Below are 23,629 nucleotides of genomic sequence, written 5' to 3'. Positions count from 1 at the left end.
AGCTAATTAATGACACTTAATGTTTTAATTAACTTATAACATATTGTTTGAGGCAAAGTGCATGATCAAACCTGAAGGATACCATTTATATCCCACTTGTGGTACTCGTTATAATTCACTCAGAGCTCCATTACTCGGAAGCTAGCTCACCAGATAATAAATCACAATCTTCATAATCTACCCTGTTTGGCCACTTCCAAAGTCTGAAAAACTTGAAAAGGTCTCTGCCGACCACATTCAGGCAGCACATCTTCATTAACAACAACTTTAAGCTGTTCATTAGCGACCTGCTTTTAATTTGCAGTGGTTGTCTTATACGGCTACATCTCCCGGAACCATTAACATTCTCATCTATTGCTGCAATGCCTCACCTCCCCCCCTCCCCATCTCTCACTTCCTCTGACCCTCCAAGATCCCTCCCCTCCTCCCATTCTGATTTCTGATTTTAATCGCTCCATCACTATTCGATGTGACGGTGGTACAGTGGTTAGCACTGCTGCCTCACAGCACCAGGGACTCCGGGTTTGATTCCTGGATTGGGTCACTGTCTGTGTGGAATCTGCACGTTCTCCCCCGTGTCTGTGTGGGTTTCCGCCAGGTGCTCCAGTTTCCTCCCACAGTCCAAAAGACATGGAAGATCTTCTCCACCATTCATCACGATCATGGCTGATCGTCCAACTCAATAGCCTAATCCTGCTTTCTCCCCATAACCTCTGATCCCATTCGCCCCCAGTGCTATATCCAGCCGCCTCTTGAATACATTCAATGTTTTGGCATCAACTACTTCCTGTGGGAATGAATTCCACAGGCTCACCGGGTGAAGAAATGTCTCCTCACCTCCGTCCTAAACGGTCCACCCCGAATCCTCAGACTGTGACCCCTGGTTCTGGACTCCCCCCACCATCGGGAACATCCTCCCTGCATCTACCCTGTTGTGTCCTGTTAGAATGTTATAAATCTCTATGAGATTCCCTCCCTCATTCATCTGAACTCCAGCGAAAACAATCCTAACCTAGTCAATCTCTCCTCGTACATCAGTCCCCCCATCCCCGGAACGTGCTGGTTAGGGTGCATTGGTCACGCTAAATTCTCTCTCAGTGCACCCAAACAGGAGTGTGGCGACTTGGGGATTTTCACAGTAACTTCATCACTGGTAGATGGTGTAGTGGTTAGCACGGCTGCCTCACAGCGCCAGGGACCTGGGTTTGATCCCCGACTTGGGTCACTGTCTGTGTGGAGTCTGCACATTCTCCCCGTGTTTGCGTGAGTTTGCTCCAGTTTGCTCCCACAGTCTGAAAGACATGCTGGTTAGGTGGACTGGCCGTGCTAAATTCTCCCTCAGTGTACCTGAAGAGTGTGGCGACTAGGGGATTTTCACAGTAACTTCATTGCAGTGTTAATGTAAGACGATTTGTGACTAATAAATAAATTTTAACACTTCGACAGTGCCTTCACCCAAAGAGGCTGCGCCCCAAGCTCTGGAATTCCCTCCCTAAACCTCTCCACCTCCAACTCCTTAAAACCGACTTCTTTGACTTAGCTTTTTGTCTCCTATCCTGGTGTCTTCCACTGTGGCTCAATGTCAAGTTAATTGCTCCTGTCTTGTTGAGCATGTCTTACGACACTTTAAATCACTTGTTGTTCATAAGCCTGGCATTGAACAGGACGAGTGAAAAACGCAGCGAGCTTTAATTTCATGGCAGCTCACCTTCACTGGCATGTCACTGACTATAAAGGGCTTGACATAAAAAGCTGCAAAGTTAAGGCCCTTGTGAAGGCTGCCTGATTGACAGTCGATACGCCTTACTCGTAATTCATTAGACAATAATGAAGACACACGGGCAACACAATTAATCTAAATGCAATGTGAGTACATCATAAATTTAACAATGCTATGATTGGCAATCTCTTCACTGATGTGGGCTAATTGACATTGTGCTGTTCCGCATTGGCAGTTTACAGAATTTTGGTTGGTGGCGTATAAGGGGCAGTGGCGGTTGCTATGACAGCTGTTGTTTAGGGTATCATTGCCTTGGTAAGAGCTCTTACAAGTGCGTGTTCTTCAGTTTATTATTGGCATTGTGTCTTGTTTCGAAACTCAGTGCAATTATAATTGTAAATGAATCGTAATGAATGGAATTGGAGTCATATAAATTCAATCCATAAACAAATTTGAAGGCAATAATAACTGTCAGTTGCACTAATCCAGGCATAATGTTCACTTAGACAAACATGAACATCACAAACTTAGCGACAGGTCTATTTACACTCCCAGATCTCTTTCAGCCTTCGGCTATTACAACACCATTGCTGGGGTATGTGTCCATCCTTCCTACTTGGCACTTGGCACAGTTAAATTTTGTATGCCATTGTTCGACCCACTTGCATATTTCGCTCTGTGCCTTTAGATTGCCAGGTGCCCTTTGCCAGTTTGGTCACTTTGAATCGAACATTAGCATCCCTACAGTGCCATTCGGCCCATCGAGCCCTGTACCAACCACAGTCCCACCCAGGCCCTATTCCTGTAACACCACACTAGGGTCAATTTAACTAGTCAACCCAACCTGCACATCATCGAATAGATCATAGAATCCCTACAGTGCACAAGGAGGCCATTCGGCCCATCAAGTCTGTCCCGACCACAATCTCACCCAGGCCCGATTACTGTAACACCACACTTGGATCAATTTAGCATGGCCAATCAAATCATAGAATCCTTACAGTGCAGAAAGAGGCCATTTGGCCCATCAAGTCTGCACCGACAACAATCCCACCCAGGTCCCATCCCCGTAACCCCACACATTTACCTTCTGAATCCCCCGACACTAAGGGGTAATTAATCGTGGCCAATCAACCTAACCCACGCACCTTTAGACTGTGGGAGGAAACCAGAGCACCTGCTTTTGGACAGCTGCTCCCTCAGTCACCAGGCAGCTGTATGGATCCTTTGGGAAATGAATTCAGGCAGTCTAAGGCTACCCAAGTTGGCATCATCTACTGATCTTATCGACTTGGATTTTCGTCCTCGACTTTCTGTGCTCATTGGTCCACTGTACAATTTCAGGAGCCCGCTCCCAAGTCAACCCGACTCTATGAAAATCCAAGCCATCATGTATGGTGACTCAGTGGTTAGCACTGCTGCCTCACAGTACCAGGGACCCGGGTTCGATTCTCAGCTTGGGTCACTGTCTATATGGAGTCTGCACATTCTCCCCATGTCTGCGTGGGTGCTCTGGTTTTCTCCCACAGTCCAAAGATATGCAGATTAGGTAGCTTGACCATGCTAAATTCTCCCTCAGTGTACCCGAACAGGAATGTGGTGACTCGGGGATTTCCACAGTAACTTCATTGTTAATGTAAACCTTGTGTCGATAATAATTAAACTTTAAAATTTTTAACTTTAATGGTTCAAGATCCTATTCTGGGCCTCAGAGGTGAAGCAGCATTATTCAAGCCACTGTGCTACCCAGCCCTGCCTTGTCATTCAGTGATCTCTCCCCCTACTTTCTTTTTGCCATGTCAGCTACAACTCTCACCAACTTTTACAGGTGCACCATAGAAAGCATCCTTTCTGGTTGTATCACAGCTTGGTACGGGCTCCTGCTCTGCCCAAGTCCACAAGGAACTACAAAAGGTCGTGAATGTAGCCCAATCCATCACACAAACCAGCCTCCCATCCACTGACACTGTCTACACTTCCCGCTGCCTCAGTAAAGCAGCCAGTATAATTAAGGACCCCACACACCCCGGACATTCTCTCTTCCACCTTCTTCCTTCAGGAAAAAGATACAAAAGTCTGAGGTCACGTACCGACCGACTCAAGAACAGCTTCTTCCCTGCAGCTGTCAGGCTTTTGAATGGACCTACCTCGCATTAAGCTAATCTTTCTCTACACCCTAGCTATGACTGTAACACTACATTCTGCACCCTCTCCTTTCCTTCTCTATGAACAGTATGCTTTGTCTGTATAATACACAAGAAACAATACTTTTCACTGTATCCCAATACATGAGACAATAATAAATCAAATATTAAGCTGATCTTTCTCTACACCCTAGCTATGACTGTAACACTACATTCTGCACCCTCTGCTTTCCTTCTCTATGAATGGTATGCTTTGTCTGAAAAACGCGCAAGAAACAATACTTTTCACTGTATCCCAATACATGTGACAATAATAAATCAAATCAAATCAAAGGGGCTCCAGGGGGCACTGGGTGTTGTGTATGTGGAGTTGTAGAAAGAGAAGTGAGTTTGTGAAGATGCTGGACTTGCATTATCTTTTATTACTGGACTGCAACCGAGAGGCTCAACAACTAACAATGGGAGGGATTTTCAGATTCTTCCTGATGGTGGGATCTTCCAGACCTGCCGAGGTCGAGCCCCACCACGGTTTCCCCCAACGGCAGAAGGTGCAAAAACCAGTAAACCACATCAACAGCGGCGGGACTGGAAGATCCACCACGGTCGCCGCAAAACACCCCGTGGAGGAGCGTGGGGGCGTTCCTGGCCATCGAGTCTACTGTACAGCAACGGGCAGTCCAGTTCAAACACTCTATACCAATGCTGATGCTCCCCCTGCATCTCACAGGATCTGCAGATTCCTTGTTTCTACCTTCCCCTTGTTCTTATATTTCACCCCATCAGCCTCCGCATGCAAAGCATAAGCTATTTACACCAACTCCAGTGTGACGCCACCCCCAAACTCATCTTCCCTTCACTCCCTCTTTTAACATTCCGCAGAGACCGTCCCCTCCGGGATAATCTCGTCCACTCCTCCACTATACCCAACATCTCTCCCATCACCCATGGCACCTTCCCATGCAATCGCAGAAGGTGTAACACTTGTCCCCTTACCTCTGCCATGCTCACCATCCAAGGTGCAAAACACTCATTCCAGGTTAAGCAGTGTTTCACTTGCACCTCTTTCAATTTGATCTACTACATTCACTGCTCCCAATGTGTTCTCCTCTCTATCAGAGACACCAAGTGTAGACTGGGCGATCGCTTTGCTGAGCATCTTCGGTCTGTGCGCAATCAGGACCCTGACCTTCCGATTGTTCGCCATTTTAACACACGATCCTGCTCCCATGTCCACATGTCTGTCCTTGTCTTGCTGCAGTGTTCCAGTGAAGCTCAACACAAACTGGAGGAACCACATCTCATCTTCCAGCTCGGCACTTTACAGCCTTCTGGTCTCAATTCAACAACTTCAGATGATTCGCTCCGTCCCACCCCAACCCCTTTGTCTTCATTTTATTTAATTTTTAACTGTTCTCAACCTTCTATTTCTTTATTTTTCTTCCCCCTCTCTTTCCCCCTATTTCATCCCTTTTTCTCCCCCCTTGCTTCCCCTTTTCCCCTTTTGCTCAATTTTCCCTCTCTCCTCTCTCCCCCCATATCTCCACCTGTCACAGTTTACCCTCCGATTTTAGCCTCTCTGCCGTTTGCCCGTTCACACCTTCTATTCTCTCTATGGGCTGCCATTAGCAGCCTTTCCCCTTGTTTCCGTGGCTATGACTCATCTTCCATTCCCTCCCCCTCCTGTATAAATATCTCCCACTCTCTTTAGCTTTGACAAAGGGATCACCTGGACTGGAAACGTCAGCTCTTTTCTCTCCTCACAGAGGCCTGCTGAGATTTTCCAGCAAAGAACAAAGAAAATTACAGCAGGGTACAGGCCCTTCAGCCCTCCAAGCCTGCACTGACCATGCTGACCGACTGAACTAAAACCCCCTCCAAAAATCTCTTTTGGTTTCAGATTCCTGCAGTAATTTGCTCTTTTCCCCTTAAATGGATCTGCCTCTGTTCAGCAAAGCAAGACAAAACAGCCCCTCCCTTCTGATTGCAGAAAGCCAGCCCAAAGCTTACCTCATACATGTAGTCAAAAAGTTCCAATATAGTCAGGAGACTGGCACCAATGAACAAGCCCATCTGTCCTCCAATGTCACCTTTGGACAGAAAAGAACAGGAGTTCAGGCTTGGGAGCTGCAGGTAACTGGCTGTCAAACACTCCTTTCACAGAATAAATACAAATAGTCCATCAGGAATGAGTCACCACTTGACAATATAGAACAAAGAACAACACAGCATGGGAAACAGGCCCTTCGGCCCAACAAGCCTGTGCCGCCATTTTAACATCACCTATGACCTTTGTCTACGCCTATTGGGGAAGATTGAGGGAAGACTAATTTAGGGATAATTTGTTAACACCAATCAGCCTAAGAGCTCATCTTTGGGGTGTGGGAGGAAACCAGAGCACCCGGAGGAAACCCATGCAAGCACGGGGAGAATGTGCAAACTCCCACAGACACCGGCCCAAATCCATGTGTCTGCACAGCAAACAGTGATAGTCACTGAGCTGTCGTGTTGCCCGTCAGATGGTCCAGTTTAAGCGGACACTAACAACATGAAGCACTAGGCTACTCTCGAAGCAATCTTGATTTTTAATATGGCTGCACTCACTGTGTTCATCATAAATAAAGGAGAGGGTACGACACTGAGGCCTTTCTGAAAATGTAATTCATTTTACACACCATTTACTTGTATAAACCGAAACAAGGATGTTTTGAATAAAATACTTTCGGGACGGTATTTGTCCAGATTAGGAATATATTGATTTTCCTTCACCAAACACTGTAGCCTGCAGACCACAAATCAATTGGCTGTGTGAATTCAAGGTAGTGCAATAAATAACTCGGCAAAAGGCTAGGGGCAACCGGAGGAGATCGCAAACGTTTTACATTCAGTGCCTGACATCAGCAGAAAGGGCTCATGGGAAAATCAGGCAGGGGGAGGAAGCTCGGGAGGAGGGGGAGGGGAGGGTGGGGCTGTGAGCCAATGCAGGAGGGGAGATCTACACAACAGGGGCTGTACACATGCTCCCTGCCCAGTCAAATTTTAACAATGGGGGCAGCATCTACTTTCCCAAGGGCAAAATGCTAATGAGATCCAAGCTGACTAGTGTTGTTGGAACCAAGGCACAGAGCTTTTCTTCATTGAGAGAGTTTATTGACTGTGTTCAGTCTCGGAGCCTCACCCTCCCACTCTGCCCAGTGTCCCGGCTATCCCCTAGTTATACTGACTCATCCAGTCTCGTAGCCCCCCCCTCCCAGTCTGCCCAGTGTCCCAGCTATCCCCTAGTTATACTGACTCATTCAGTCTCGTAGCCCCCCTCCTACTCTGCCCAGTGTCCCAGCTATCCCCGATTTATACTGACTCATTCAGTCTCGTAGCCCCCCCCCCCCCCCCCCCCCACTCTGCCCAGTGTCCCGGCTATCCCCGATTTATACTGACTCATTCAGTCTCGTAGCCCCCCCCCCCACTCTGCCCAGTGTCCCAGCTATCCCCTATTCATACTGACTCACTCAGTCTTGTAGCTCCCCCCCATCACTCTGCCCAGTGTCCCAGCTATCCCCTAGTTATACTGACTCATTCAGTCTCGTAGCCCCCCTCCCGCTCTGCCCAGTGTCCCGGCTATCCCCTATTCATACTGACTCACTCAGTCTCGTAGCCCCCCCCTCCCACTCTGCCCAGTGTCCCAGCTATCCCCTATTCATACTGACTCACTCAGTCTTGTAGCCCCCCCTCCCACTCTGCCCAGTGTCCCTGACATCAGACCAAAACATCAATGGAAACTTTACTAATGAAACTAAAATATCACTTCCGAGGGTGATGGTGCACCCCAGTCCCTGCAACGCCCCTCGGTTGTGGAAAGCCTGAAATGTACTGACGGATACGCTCTCTTTCCAAAGCCACCTGGCCACAAACATTGCCACGTTCACAAGGTGGGCAGTCAGGGTGGGCAACCCCCTCGATTGCCCACTGCCCGAACCTGTCGATGGCTACCTTGTTCAGGCCCGGGATCAGGCATCTTCCATAATCCCCGTCCACACCGGATGGTCCACCACTTGGTCAGCACAGCGACACAGTGGTTATTACTGCTGCCTCACAGCGCCAGGGACCCGAGTTCGATTCCCAGCTTGGGTCACCGTCTGTGCGGAGTTTGCACATTCTCCCCGTGTCTGCGTGGGTTTCCTCCCACAGATGTGTGGATTGGTCAAGCTAAATTGACCCTGGTGTCAGTGGGATTAGCAAGGTAAATGTCTGGGGTTGTGGGGATAGGGCCTGGGTAGGATTGTTGTTGGTGCAGACTTAATGGGCTGAATGGCCTCTTTCTGTACTGTAGGGATTCTATATGTGCTCAAAGACAATTTCTATCCATCTTCGTGTCCAAAGATGTGTAGGTTAGGGGGATTGGCCATGCTAAATTGCCCCTTTATGTCCAAAGATGTGCAGGTTAGGTGGACTGGCCATGCTAAATTGCCCCTTAGTGTCCAAAGATGTGCAGGTTAGGTGGATTGGCCATGCTAAATTGCCCCTTAGTGTCCAAAGATGTGCAGGTTAGGAGGATTAGCCATGCTAAATTGTCCCTTAGTGTCCAAAGATGTGCAGGTTAGGTGGACTGTTTCCCCGAACCCTAACAATGTTATTGACATTCCGTTATAACAAGCCTTAGCAATGCAACTGACAAGACACGTAACAGAGAAACGCTCAGTACAAGTGTTGAGGCATGTTAACTCTACCCTGACACCAGCTGGTGTAGACAACTTCTTCAGGGATATCTCGTGCTGCTGTACCTGACAGCCTTGTTGGTTGCTGAGTTAAGTGTCACTTTACAATGCTGTGAAGCACAAAGCACTGTGGTAATGTCAGCGATTCGCTTGAACAGTGGCGTAGTAGTTAGCACTGCTGCCTCACAGTCCCAGGGACCCGGGTTCGATTCCCAGCCTGGGTCACTGTCTGTGTGGAGTCCGCACATTCTCCCCGTTTCTGCATGGGTTTCCTCCTCGTGCTCTGGTTTCCTCCCACACCCTAAGATGTACAGATTAGGGTGGATTGGCAATGCTAAATTGCCCCTTAGTGTCCAAAGATGTGTAGGTTAGGTGGATTGGCCATGCTAAATTGTCCCTTAGTGTCCAAAGATGTGCAGGTTAGGTGGATTGGCCATGCTAAATTGTCCCTTAGTGTCCAAAGATGTGTAGGTTAGGTGGATTGGCCATGCTAAATTGTCCTTTAGTGTCCCAAAGATGTGCAGGTTAGGTGGATTGGCTGTGCTAAATTGTCCCTTAGTGTCAGGGGGAATTTGTAGGCTAAATGTGTGGGGCTATGGGATAGGGCCTGGGTGGGATTGTGGTCAGTGCAGACTCGATGGGCCGAACGGCCTCCTTCTACACAGTAGGGATTCTCTAATTCTATGAAAAATACAACACAGCAGGAGGCCATTCAGCCCATTGTGCCTGTGCTTTGAAAGAGCCATTTAATTCTCTGTGGCGCTCCAATTCTTTCCCTTTCAAGCATTTATCCAATTCTCTTTTGAAACTCTTTCCGGATGGTTTTTCACCATCCTTCCAGCAGTCTGTGGCAAATCAGCGCAAACCACTCATGAAGAAATGTCTCTGCCCCTTGCTTCTGGTTCTCTTCTTATGCTTGATCTGATATTTGTGGTAAAATATTATCACCGCACCTACCTTGCCATTTATTACACTGACAGGCAGTCTAATTAGGCCCCGTTTGGAACTCCTCACGGTGCCTGACGAGAATGTCAACTTTACAACAAACACAAGAATTATAAATAATAAATGTTAACAGTCAAGCAGGGGGCTGGGAGCATTTGAGCTGGTTTCCAGATGAAAAATATTTGCGCTCAATATCTCTCTTGCTGACAGAAACCAAGTTGGCCCTCCAGCAGGCATGCAAGAGACAGCTCCACAACTCACAATTCGCTTATGGAACATTCCTCAACGACTGAAAGACCCAGTGGGCATGCATTGACATTCCAGCCTGGCAGAGCCCAATTTACGTGCCCTGGATCTCACCTCTATGAGATGCCGGCTGAGCCAGGGCTGTGTGCTGCTCTGATGGGGCAGCTCTCTTCCCATCTTGAGGTGAGGAGGTTTGGCAAGGTCGGAGATCACAGAATTATAGAATTCCGACTGTGTAGAAGGAGACCATTTTGCCCATCGAGACTGCACCAACAACAATCCCACCCAGCCCCTATCCCTGTAAACGTCTGTATTTACACAGCTAACACAGGTGACAGGAAAGGATGATTTAACATGGCCAATCCACCGAACCGGCACATCTTTGGACACTGAGGGGCAATTTAGCATGGTCAATCCACCTAACCTAAACATCTTAGGACACTAATGGACAATTTAACATGGCCAATCCACCTAATTTGGAACATCCCCAATCTCCATGAGAGCTGGCTGTGCCTTCAGATCCTAAACTCCAGAATTTCCTCCCTACCCCTCTCAATTGTCGCTTCTCCTTTAAGAGATTCCCGCAATGACTTTAATCAGGGAATGAGCTTGGCCTGTTACTAGGTGAACTCCTAAATTGATGGGCCAATCAGGGAGCCTCTTGCTTTGTACTTAAGTAGGCATGTCAGTTCCTCTGGCACTCCGAGTGTAGACTGCAAACTGAAATCACTCTGTATGCTGTTGTCAGATTTGTAAATAAAGGGATCTTGGTGAAGGGATTTTTGTCTTCAAGGACTTACAGAATTCCTTAATACCCTTTTTTTAAACCATGCCTTTGATCAAATGTCCAAATATCTCATTTGGTTCTGTGCAGAGTCTGCAAGTTCTCCCCGTGTCTGCGTGGGTTTCCTCCAGGTGCTTTGGTTTCCTCCCACAGTTTGAAAGACGTGCTGGTTGGGTGCATTGGCCGTGCTAAATTCTCCCTCAGTGTACCTGTGTACAGGTGTGGCGACTAGGGGATTTTCAAGTAACTTCATTGTGGTGTTAATGTAAGTCTAATTGTGACACGAATAAATAGGTTTAAGGTGCGGGGGCAAGGTTTAAAGGAGATGTACGAGGCAGCTTTTTTTACACAGAGGGTGGTGCGTGCCTGGAACTCGCTGCCGGGGGAGGTAGTGGAAGGGGATACGATAGTGAGTTTTAGGGGTGTCTGGACAAATCCATGGATAGGATGGGAATAGAGGTCCCCGGAAGGGTAGGGGGTTTTAGTTCAGTGGGGCAGCATGGTCAGTGCAGGCTTGGAGGGCCGAAGGGCCCGTTCCTGTGCTGTAATTTTCTTTGTTCTGTGGTCTTTTTGTGTCAAATGCTGCCACGTTCTGGTGTCAAGCTGTTTTGCGATGATGTGGAGATGCCAGCGTTGGACTGGGGTTGGGCACCAGTCTCCCAACGCCAGATGAAAAAAATTAATACCCCTTCTGCGCTGCAGGGGGTTCTGTGATAATACAGGTGACAATAATAAATCAAACCATTCTATGCAATTTGTCATTCGCCACAATAAATGCTGTGGATGGACTCCCAATCTGACGCCCTCTCCTCAACACGTCCTCCCCTCCCCCAACCTCCCCGCCATTCTCATGCCTCTGGAAGAGGCATCAAAGATGTCGGGTTATCTTCAGTGGCAAAAACTCACCCAGCAGGCCAGCCACCTCGTACGCTTTCTTCTGCTCGATCGTCTCATAGTTGAGGGCCTCGAAGAAAATGTCCAGGACCAAGATATTCTCCCTTGAAAAGAAAGGGCGTTGCGTCAGGTCAATTTTTGTACGTGTCGGGGAAGAAAGTTACAGCTCTTCAGCAGAAGAGAGAGAGAAAGCGTGTGCTCTGCTCAGCCTCCCCGCAGCCAAAGTGGAATTTTAAACAGCCATTGTGTCCCAGAATAATTCTGCCTTCCCAGGCCAAAGTCAGAATGCCAAGGTCATGCATCCTTCTGAAGTACACGTTCTCACAAAACTCTTAATGGTCCCGCCTGCTGTTGATTCAGAGGCCACATTACATTAGTCTTGCACTACAGGTCACACAGATCTTGCAAACAATTATGTGCATTTCAAATAAAATCAAGGCACACGTTTGGGAAAACAATATTACTCTGGGTTGGCAATTTTGAAAAGCAATTATAATCCCAAGTTCGATTGCAGCCTATTTTTCCTTCCACAAAAGCCACTGTCGCGCAGTTGATTTTTTTTAGCTTTCACTTTTCTATAATAGACTTGGATTCTATTCAAGAAACATCATGCTTGGTTCGAAGCTCCTTTACTCTTCCCATTACTTAGACACACATAACATGTTCTTGGCTTAAGTGACATTTCCAACACGGCATCCATCTACATTATAGTATCTATTTGATCTCTCAAGCCACAGGAGCAGGCCATTCAGCCCCTTGAGCCCATTCCTCCATTTAGTTCGATCATAAGAACTAGGAGCAGGAGTGGGCCATCTGCCCCTCGAGCCTGCCCCGCCATACAATAAGATCATGGTTGATCTCCATCTACCTGCCTTGGTTCCACAACCCTTAATCCCCTGAACCCAACGTAAGTCTATCAATCTCAGTTCAGGCATTTGAATATCCCAGCCTCGACAACTACGAGAAAGTTCGAGATTTCCACTCCCCTTTGTGTGAGGAAAAGCTTCCTGATGTTGCCCCTGAACGGCCTAGCTGGAATTTTAAAGTTTCTGTCCCCTCCCTTATTCCGGACTCTCCTCACCAGAGCAAATAATTTCTCTCTATCCACCCAATCAATCCTAGCGGTATGGTGGTTAGCACTGCTGCCTCACAGCGCCAGGGCACCAGGTTCAATTCCTAGCTTGGGTCACTGTCTGTGTGGAGTCTGCACTTTCTCCCCATGTCTGCGTGGGTTTCCTCCTACAGTCTGAAAGACGTGCTGGTTAGGGTGGATTGACTGTGTTAAATTCTCCCTCAGTGTACCCGAACAGGCACCAGAGTGTGGCAACTGGGGGATTTTCACAGTAACTTCATTGCAGTGTTAATGTAAGCCTACTTGTGACACTAATAAATAAAACTTAAGAAAAAATTAACCACTTTAATTCGACCACCGTCTCTTCCAAACAATTTAGAGTTTATTTATTAGTGTCACAAGTGGGGTTACATTAACACTGCAATGAATTAACTGTGAAAATCTCCCAGTTGCCAAACTGCTGTTCAAGTACACTGAGGGAGAATTTAGCACGGTCATTCCAACTAACCAACACGTTTTTTGGACTGTGGGAGGAAACTGTAGCACCCAGAGGAAACCCACGCAGACATGGGGAGAATGTGGAGATTCCACACAGACAGTGAGCCAAGCTGGGAATCGAACCTGCGTCCCTGGCGCTGTGAGGCAGCAGTGCTAACCACTGTGCCACCGTGCTGCCCATCTTTTGCTCCTATCTGCGCTCATTATTGTGACACCTCACAATGTTGTCATCCCCAGCTCTCTCAAGTCACTGATAAATGTGGGGGAAAAGCTGAGGTCCCAGTCAGAACACCAGCAGCCACGTCCTGCAGAGTTGCTAACCTCGAGTGAGGCAGAAATATGTCCATAAATGGTTCGAGCTGTCTCGAACCACTCCCTGAATTTTGGACTCAGATGGAAACAACAACAACTTGTACAAACATCCCAAGGTGCTTCACAGGAGCGTTGTAAAGCAAAGCTTGACATCAGGAGATATTAGGACAGGTGACCATGGTCAGAAAGGTAGGCTTTATGTATTAAAGGAGATAAGTGAGGTGAAGAGATGGTAAGGTTTAGAGGGGGAATTGCAAAGCATCAAAGAACAGTACAGCACAGGAACAGGCCCTTCGGCCCTCCAAGCCTGTGCCGATCACGTTGTCCTATCTACACCAAGTGCCTGTATCCCTCTACTCTCCGTCTGTTTATATATCTGTCCAGATAAGCCTTAAATATTGTTAGCATGTCTGCCTCAACCACCTCACTTGGCAGTGCATTCCAAGCCCCCACCACCCTCTGTGTAAAAAACTCCCCCCGCACATCTCCACTGAACCTTTCCCCCCTTATCTTCAACTTGTGCCCCCTTGTAATTGTCATTTCTGCCCCTGGGAAAAAGCTTCCAACTGTTCCCCCTATCCACACCCCTCATAATTTTATAAACGTCTATCAGGTCACCCCCTCAGCCTCTGTCTTTACAGGGAGAACAATCCCAGCTTATTCAATCTCTCCTCATAGCTAATACCCTCCATACCAGGCAACATCCTGGTAAACCTTTTCTGTACCCTCTCCAAAGCCTCCATGTCCTTCTGGTAGTGTGGTGACCAGAATTGGACACAGTATTCTGAATGTGGCCTAACCAACGTTTTATACAACTGTAACATAATTTGTCAACTTTTATATACTCGATGCCCCAGCCAATGAAGGCAACATGCTTTCTTCACCACCTTTTCCACCTGTGCTGCCACTTTTAAGAATCTGTGGACCTGTACTCCCAGATCTCTGTGTCTATGCTCCTGATGGTTCTGCCATTTATTTTAGAGCTCCCACCTGAACTGGTTCTACCAAAATGCATCACCTCACACTTGTCCACATTAAGTTGCATCTGCCATTTCTCCGGCCAATTTTCCAGCCTATCAATACCCTGCTGTATTCGTACACAATCTTCATCACTGTCTGCAACTCCGTCAGGGCTCAAGTGGCTGAAGGTACGGCCACCAATGGCGGAGCAAAGGAAGTAGGGTCGTGCAAGAGGTCAAAGTTGAGGAACACAGTCTCAGAGGATTGTGGGTATAGAGGAGGTTACAGAGATGAGCAGGGGCAAGGTGTTGCAGGGATTTGAACACAAGAATGAGCCTTTCAAAATCATGGCGTTGTTGGATCAGGGGCTATTGTAGGTCAGTGAGCATTGCAGTGATAAGCAAATGGGACTCTGAAAATTAGGCTGTCAAAGCTATCCATTTAAAACGAGTGGATGGCTCAAGGGAGGTGACAGAATCATCAGTGTCTGAGTGGAAGTTGTGTTCAGATGATATTGCAGGGGGGGACGGTGTGGAATCCTGTAGGTGGGAATTAGAGGGAGTTCAGGATAAACCCTCTGGGAGAAGTAATGGTACAGGATCAGGAAGAGAAACCATCGCAGGCAACTCTGTGTCTGCGACTCGATCAGAGAACGGAACAAGACTCAGGGTAATCCCACTCAGCTAGACAAGGGGAAAAGTCACCGGAGGAGGTTGGCGTGGGTGACTAGGTGGCACAGTGGTTAGCACTGCTGTCTCACAACGCCAGGGACCCAGGTTCACTTCTGGCCTTAGGTTACTGTCTGTGTGGAGTTTGCACATTCTCCCTGTGTCTGCATGGGTTTCCTGTAAGTGCTCCGGTTTCCTCCCACAGTCCAAAGATGTGTAGGTTAGGTGGATTGGCCATGCTAAAATTGCCCCTCAGTGTCCAAAGATGTGCAGGTTAGATGGATTGGCCATGCTAAACTGCCCCTTACTGTCCCAAAATGTGTAGATTAGGGGGATTGGTGGGGTAAATGTCTGGGGATAGGGGACTCTCTGTTGGAGAATCGGGTAAGATTCAATGGGTCAAATAGCCTCTTCTGCATTGTAGGGATTCAATGATTCTATATTGTTGAGAAGAAATATCTTTCGCAGTCACACAGAGTGTTTTGTGCGAATTTGATAAGGGTTGTCTTCGTGTGGCTGGGGCGTAAGTGGAGCAGTTCCAGCCTGGATTTGTGGGAAATGTGGGCATGAACGGAATGAGGTTGGAGAAGAGTTTGAGAGAACAGAGAGGATCGAGCATGGGGTGTTTTTGAGCAGGGGGTGATGGGGGGAGATTTGAAAGGGGCAATATTACCTGAAAAATATGTCAATGTTTCAGCGTTTTATTATGGTTTGATACAGTTCCTAAAAGCTTTCTTTCTTAACTATTTTAAGCTGTCAACTATTTCATCCATGCAAAGAATATTTTCTAATGTTATACGAAACATCACCTGATGTGATGTGGGCCTAAATTTCTGACATGCTCCCTCAGTAGACAAAGCTCCTTGTCAGGGGTATGAGAATGGGCAATCACCCGTTTACATATTTTGTGTGGGGGAGCCGATGGCCTCGTGGTATTATTGCTCGACTATTAATCCAGAAACTCAGCTAATGATCTGGGGGACCCGGGTTCGAATCCCACCACAACAGGTGGTGGAATTTGAATTCAATAAAAAATATCTGGAATTAAGAATTTACTGATGACCATGAAAGCATTGTCGGAAAAAAGACATCTGGTTCCTTTAGAGAAGGAAATCTGCCGTTCTGGCCTACATGTGACTCCAGAGCCACAGCAATGTGGTTGACTCTCAACTGCCCTCGGGCAACTAGAGATGGGCAATAAATGCTGGACCAGCCAGCGACACCCATGTCCCATGAATGAATAAAAAAGAATTAAGCGTTTGCAGTAATCCAGCATTTAATCCACAGTGTCAGGAGCGCTTGCATTAATGACCTGAGGATTGGCCCTGCATGGTTCCACGCGCGTTTTTGCAGAAAGAGGTTTTATGAACCTTTTTCCCCCTTTGCAGAATACCACAGGCCCATCAACACACACAGCGCAATGACAACACAGCAAAACTCGACGTAAAGTCGACGCAGAGTGCCGCATCAGACTCCACGGTGATGTCTCAGAGCACGTCATGTGTGAGGAACTGCCTTAATGCAGCAACTTTGCTTTGTTTGCAAACCTGGCCACCATTTTGTACGATCGCAGACAGCAATAGGAAAGGATAAACAGCGCAGTATAAGTCAACGCATTGCGGAAAAGAGGCAAGGAACATGGAGAAGGAGCAAGGGAGAAAAATAGCTCCGTTTACTCTTAGCGATGAAGAGAGAGTGAGGGGATCTCACTCAGCAATTGCACTCGCAGCGGAATAGACAATGAAAAAGCACAAGCCCACCTGCTGGCTTTCTTTGCCGTCTGCTAATTGGCACTGCATTTGGTGGTCGAGTGGTTAGGATTTAGCGCTGTCATCGCCGCAGCCTGGGTTTAATTCCCGGTCAGGGAATGAAAATTTCTGGTCGGAATGGTTAGCAGTGCTGCCTCACAGCACCAGGGACCCAGGTTCAATTCCCGGCTGAGGAAAATACACCATGCTCTGAACATTGAGGGTGTTCGTCTTCAGATAATCCTGTTTGCCAGACTTAGGAGTTAGTCTGAAGGGAATCAGCAGTTGCGGCAGCACGGTGGCACAGTGGTTACCATATTCGATTCACAGTATTCGATTCCTGGCTTGGGTCACTGTCTGTGTGGAGCTTGCACGTTCTCCCCTTGTCTGCGTGGGTTTCCTCCGGGTGCTCCGGTTTCCTCCCACAGTCCAAAAGATGCGCAGGTTAGGGGGATTGGCCATGCTAAATTCCCCTTTAGTGTCCAAAGATGGGCGGTTTGGGTGAATCGGCCATGCTAAATTGCCCCTTAGTGTCCAAAGATGTGCAGGTTAGGTGGATTGGCCATGCTAAATTGCCCCTTAGTGTCAAGGGGATTAGCAGGGTAAATATGTGGGGTTATGGGGATAGGGCCTGGGTGGGATTGTGGTCATTGCAGACTCGATGAGCCAAATGGCCTCTTTCTGGGATTCTGTGAAAGCAAGAACTTGCATTTATGTAGCGCCTTTCACAACCTCAGGGCATTCCACAGTGCTTCACTGTGAACAAAGTAGAAGCAATATTGTCTCTGATGTGAGGCAAGAAAGAAATCCCACAACACCAGCTTAAAGTCCAACAAGTTTATTTGTAGCAAATGCCGCAAGCTTTCAGAACAGGCTGTCCCTTCGTCAGGTGGGTGGGAGTTCTGATCACAAACAAGGCACAAAGACACAAACTCAATTTACATGCATAATGATTGGAATGTGAGTCTTTACAGCTAATCAATTCTTAAAGGTACAGACAATGTGAGTGGAGAGAGCTTTAAGCACAGGTTAAAGAGATGTTTCCAGACAGGACAGTTAGTGAGATTTTGCAAGTCCAGACAAATTGTGGGGGTTACAGATAGTGTGACATGAACCCAAGATCCCGGTTGAGGCCGTCCTCATGTGTGCGGAGCTTGGCTATCAGTCTCTGCTCAGCGACTCTGCGCTGTCGTGTGTAGTGAAGGCCGCCTTGGAGAACGTTTACCCGAAGATCAGAGGCCGAATGCCCGTGACCGCTGAAGTGTTCCCCAACAGGAAGGGAGCAGTCTTGCCCGGTGATTGTCGAGCAGTGTTCATTCATCCGTTGTCGTAGCGTCTGCATGGTCTCCCCAATGTACCATGCCTGGGGACATCCTTTCCTGCAGCATATCGGGTAGACAACGTTGGCTGAGTTGCAAGAGTATGTACCGTGTACCTGGTGGATGGTGTTCTCACGTGAGATGATGGCATCCATGTCGATGATCCGGCATGTCTTGCAGAGGTTGCTGTGGCAAGGTTGTGTGGTGTCATGGTCACCTGAAGGCTGTGTAATTTGCTGCGGACAATGGTGTGTTTGAGGTTGTGCGGTTGTTTGAAGGCAAGAAGTAGGAGTGTGGGGATGGCCCTGGCAAGATGTTCGTCTTCATCAATGATATGTTGAAGACTCTGGAGAAGATGTCGTAGCTTCTCCGCTCCAGGGAAGTACTGGACAACAAAGAAACACAGCAGTGTGGAGACAAATGACAAGGCTCATTGCTTTTAGGGTTGAGGTTGGCTAAATGGGTCTAATTTAAGCCGGGACATTGGGAGAAGACTGATTTTTTGCTGAATGGCTCCGAGAGTTCTCAAACTTGCACTGAAACAGGCATACAGGGCCTCACATCCAAAAAAAACCACAACCCCAACAATGCAACACCCACCCACTGGAGAGACAGGCAAGATCCTTCAGTGGGTCTTGAAGATGAAGGAAAGCCAAGTTTGGTGTAACAGAAACACAGATCACCATGTCCTCAGACTCATAACACTGGCCTGGTGTATTTTTTTGCTTTAGAAATAAGTATTAAACTTCACCTCTTTCTGATTAGAATCACAGAATGATACATCTAGAGGAAGACTATTCCACCTACCATGGCTGGATGTCTCTCATCCCCTTGCCAGCGAGAGTGGAGAACATGGCGCTCTGCCAAATCTCCATTCCATGAAGCGGGACTGGAGAATCCCAGCTGCGGGCGAGATCGGAGAATCCAGCTCTGTATGTCTATACAGCTCGTTGGTCGAGCTACCCAATTAGTCTTATTCCCCCTGCTTTTTCCCCCAACAGCCTTGGAAATGTTTCTTTTCCATTCAATTCTCCTGGGAACATTACAGTTGCATCTGCTGCCCTTTCAGGCCACACCAAATCAATTCATCATCTCCTCTCCCTCACGATTTTGAATGCCCCCAATAAATCTCTTAATCTTCTCTGTTCTAAGGAGAACAATCTCAGCTTCTGCAGTGTCTCGACATGAACTGAAGGACCTCATGCCTGGGAACTTTCTGGAAAATGTCCGTCCCAAGGCCTTGGTATCCTTCCAAAAGTGCAGAGGCCAAAATTGAAGATCATTATCAAGCCAGGGCCTAATCATTGTCATAAGACCATAAGACATAGGAGCAGAATTAGGCCACTCGGCCCATCGAGTCTGCTCCTCCATTCAATCATGGCTGATATTTTTCTCATCCCCATTCTCCTGCCTTTTCCCCATAACCCCTGATCCCCTTATTAATCAAGAACCTATCTATCTCTGTCTTAAAGACACTCAATGACCCAGCCTCCTCTGTGGCAAAGAGTTCTACAGATTCCCCACTCTCTGGCTGAAGAAATTCCGACTGTCCCCTTGTTCAGTTGGATTTGGATCTTACAAAGGGAATTGTCATCCAAAATAGGCCAATAAAGAGAATATTGTTGCTTTTGGCCACGCTTCTCAAATCTGGATGGAAACAGCTGCGAGGAACTCAGGAGGTGTTGATGTTAGCTGCTTGCGATATTCAAACGTACAGAAAGATACTGCGACCCTCCTCAAAAATAGGACTGGCAATTTGGACCTTTTGCAGCAGAGATCAAAGTTCAGGACCAGTCAGGCTGGACACTGACAGCTGAGCTTAACAAGAGGCCAAAGGATATGGGTGCATGTGAGGAAGGAGCTGTGAACACTGCAGCCTCGACTATGCAATGGATTCACACTCCTCAAATGCAACAGCAGGGAGTAGAGTCAACATCAATCCCGCTTAACCCTGGACAGACAGACAGATATTTGTTTGGCGGTGTCTCAATGAAGCTGCTTCTTTGAAAGGGCGCCTCTTATCATTAAACGCCTCTTCTCAAAACCAATGGAGGACTATATGAGGCCCAGACACCACCAATGTTTCTTCATGCCCCTTCCGACAGAAAAGGAGGGCATAAAACCGGGTGGGCAGAGTGAACCCCTGGCAACCTCTGAACAAAAGTCTCTTGCTTCTGAAAAGCTGTAAAAGGCAGACCTTGGTTACAAGGCCTCTTAGGTGCCAGTGCATTGAGAATGCGTCCGAATGTAACTTCACTTCTGCTCTCTGTACAGATGGCGTGGCAGAGGAGATGGTGCAGTTGTAGTAACGCTAATGGGTTAGTAATCAGACTCCCAGGCTAATGCTCTTGGGTTCAAATCCCATGATGGCAGCCGGTGGAATTTGAATCCAATCGAAAATTGGTAAAAGCCCGGCTGGAATTTCTGACTATTCAAGTCAGCGTGGTCTTCCAGTCCTGTCGATGGTGCACTCCTGCCACAAGTTTGGGTGGCACAGTGGTTAGCACTGCTGTCTCACAGTGCCAGGAACCCGGGTTTGATTCCTGGCTTGGGTCACTGTCTGTGTGGAGTTTGCACATTCTCCCCGTGTCTGCGTGGGTTTCCTTCGGGTGCTCCGGTTTCCTCCCACAGTCAAAAAGACGTGCTGGTTAGGGTGCATTGACCCAAATAGGAGTGTGGCGACTAGGGGAATTTCACAGTAACTTCATTGCAGTGTTAATGTAAGCCTTACTTGTGACACTAATAAATAAACTACTGCACTTTAGGTTTCCAGGTGGCAGGGGGCGCTTTCAACGGGAAAGCCCTTCAACAACAGCGGGACCAGAAGATTCCACTGTGGGCCAATGGCGGTTTGCCTCCACCACCACGAAACACGTGGCGGGTTGTGTGGAAAATCAAGGCCTCAGTCTCTGCACAGAACGGTCAGCGATTGTTGTCAAAACCCACTTGGTTCACTAGTGTCCTTGAGGGAAGGAAATCTGCCGTCCTTACCCAGTCTGGCCCACATGTGACTCCAGAGCCACAGCAATGTGGCTGCCTCTTACCGACCTCCTGAACTGGCTGAGCGAGAAACTCAGTTCAAGAGCAATTTGGGATGGGGCAAGGTATCTTGCCAGTGACGCTACATCCTGTGAAGGATTAGAAGAAAAATAAAGGATGCAGTATTGCTTTTCCTGGATGCCAACACCCCCTTTGAACCAAGCACCAGTCCAGCTCACAGCAATCAGGATGGCACAGCAATAATTGCCCGCCCCCCCATAGTGCAGGGGGAAGGGTAACAGGCACGGACTAGTCAGACCCAGCAGGGAGCCTTTTTCTATTCATTTGCGGGACATGGGCACATTGCCCATCCCTAATTGTCCGAGGGCAGTTGAGAGTCAACCACATCGCTGTGGGTCTGGAGTCACATGTAGGCCAGACCGGGTAAGGGTGGAAGGTTTCCTTCCCTCAAGGAACCAGATTTTTTTTTCCTGACAATGACTTCATCACTAGATTCTGAATTCCAGATTTTTTTTTATTGAATTCAAATTCAGCCGCGCGGGATTCGAACCCAGGGTCCCCAGAACGTGAGCTGAGTTTCTGGATTAATAGTGGATAATACCACTCGGCCGTCGCCTCCCCTTGCAAGGGCGCGCAAGGGTGTCCACATTGCATAAGAATCTTATCGGACAGTGCAGAGAAATGATTTTCAGGGATGCCTCCAAAACCCAAGAGTGACCGCGGACTGGCGAGGGGCATCAGACTGGCACTTCAGTCAGAGGGAGCCCAGCATTGCATGAAAAGAGATCTCTCAATGTCCAATGCTTGGTGTTCAGGGAGGTCAGAGTGAAGAGGCAAATGAGTGCTGATCGCAGGTTAAGTACAGTGAGTAAGACAGAAGGTAATGAGAATGCTTCTGAGATACGTGCTCACGGACACACTGGGAACCACTGCAGATTATTAACAACACACCCACTTGTTAAATGCTGCGTTCTGTGATTTTATTACTGTTTGATAAAGGACTACAGGTCTTAGGAAGTAGGAAAGACACACACTGAGTGTAGTACCAGTCAGAAAGAGTATGTAGTGCCTTCCAAACATTCTGCCAGGGAAGGAAGTGGTTGTGATGCCCTCCTCCAGCTTCCTGCCAACATGTTGAGTCAGGCCTCCTTCGCTCTTTGGCGTCATCACCTTCCTGGTCTGCCCATGCTGACCCCTAGACCCTGTCCGTCACTTCTGTTGTGCAGCATACTGAACATGGGCACAGAGAAGCCTCTCTGAAGCACTCCAAAATGGTGCTCATTAAGAATCCTACATGGATAGGGCCTCCCAGCAAGGGCCATCGGCTAGTCCATATCTCGCCTTTGGCAGCCCTGTCTCACTGAACTGCTACACTATCTGGTCACACTATCTGTAACCCCCGTGACTTGCCGGGGCTTGCAAAATCTCACTAACTGTCCTGTCTGGAGACAATACACATCTCTGTAACCTGTGCTTAACCCTCTCTCCACTCACATCATCTGTACCTTTAAGACTTGATTACCTGTAAAGACTCACCTTCCAATCATTATTTTGTAAATTGAGTGTGTGTCTTTATATTGCCCTGTTTGTGAATGGAACTCCCCAGTCACCTGACGAAGGAGCAGCGCTCCGAAAGCTAGTGGTGTTTGCTACTAAGTAAACCTGTTGGACTTTAACCTGGTGTTGTGAGACTTCTTACTGTGCCCACTGAACTGCCTCAGAATGAAGGAAGGGTGGAATGCGCTGAGATGCATGACTCAGGGCCTTTGCTCCTGTTACTTGTGGTCCCTACCATATGGGTGGCATGGTGACACAGTGGTTAGCACTGGTGCCTCAGAGCGCCAGGGATCCGGGTTCAATTCCGGCCTTGGGTCACTGTCTGTGTGGAGTTTGCACATTCTCCCCATGTCTGTGTGGGTTTCCTCTGGGTACTCCAATTTCCTCCCACAGTCCAAAGATGTGCAGGTTAGGTGGATTGGCCATGCTAAATTGACCTTTAGTGTCAGGGGGGCTAACTAAGGAAAATGCATGGGGTTATGGGGATAGGGCCTGGATGGGATTGTGGACACGTAGACTTGATGGGCTGAATGGCCTCCTGCGCTGTATGATTCTATGAACCTTCATTCATGGCTCCTGGTCTGGCAACATCTTGATTTTAAATCCCTATCTCTGTAATGTCCTCCGCTACCTACAACCCCTTCCTATCTCTGTAACCTCCTCCAACCCCTAAACCCCTCCCTATCTCTGTTATCTTCTCCAGCCCCTACAACACTCCCTATCTGTGTAAACTCCTCCAGCTCCTACAACCCTCCCTATCTTTGTAATCTCTTTCAGCCCCTGCACCCTTCCCTATCTCTGTAATCTCCTCCAACCCTACACCTTCCCTATCTCTGTAATTTCCTCCAATCCTACAACACTCCCTATCTCTGTAAACTCCTCCAGCCCCTACAACCCTCCCTATCTCTGTAATCTCCTTCAGCCCCTGCACCCTTCCCTATCTCTGTAATCTCCTTCAACCCTACACCAACCCTCTCTATCTCTGTAACCTCCTCCAGACCCTACAACCCTCCCTATCTCTGTAACCTCCTCCAGACCCTACAACCCTCCCTA

General features: G+C 47.9%; 1 protein-coding gene across 1 annotated transcript in view; it reads right to left on the bottom strand.

Moving 5' to 3' along the window:
* LOC145338608 (acid-sensing ion channel 1-like) overlaps positions 1-23,629 on the bottom strand; it is a 112,639-nt gene that overhangs the window by 26,166 nt on the left and 62,844 nt on the right. Inside the window, exons 7-8 of the mRNA XM_080182988.1 lie at positions 11,455-11,546; positions 5,872-5,951 (exon numbers count right to left, since the gene is read on the bottom strand). Coding sequence (XP_080039114.1) covers positions 5,872-5,951; positions 11,455-11,546 — 172 coding nt within the window. The remainder of the gene's footprint in view (positions 1-5,871; positions 5,952-11,454; positions 11,547-23,629) is intronic.

The sequence above is a fragment of the Carcharhinus amblyrhynchos genome, unplaced genomic scaffold (genome assembly GCF_965287045.1).
Source record: "Carcharhinus amblyrhynchos unplaced genomic scaffold, sCarAmb.v2.hapA chromosome_107, whole genome shotgun sequence".
NCBI lineage: Eukaryota > Metazoa > Chordata > Chondrichthyes > Carcharhiniformes > Carcharhinidae > Carcharhinus > Carcharhinus amblyrhynchos.
The sequence above is the reverse complement of the archived record's forward strand: the minus strand, read 5'-3'. Positions and strand labels throughout refer to the sequence as shown.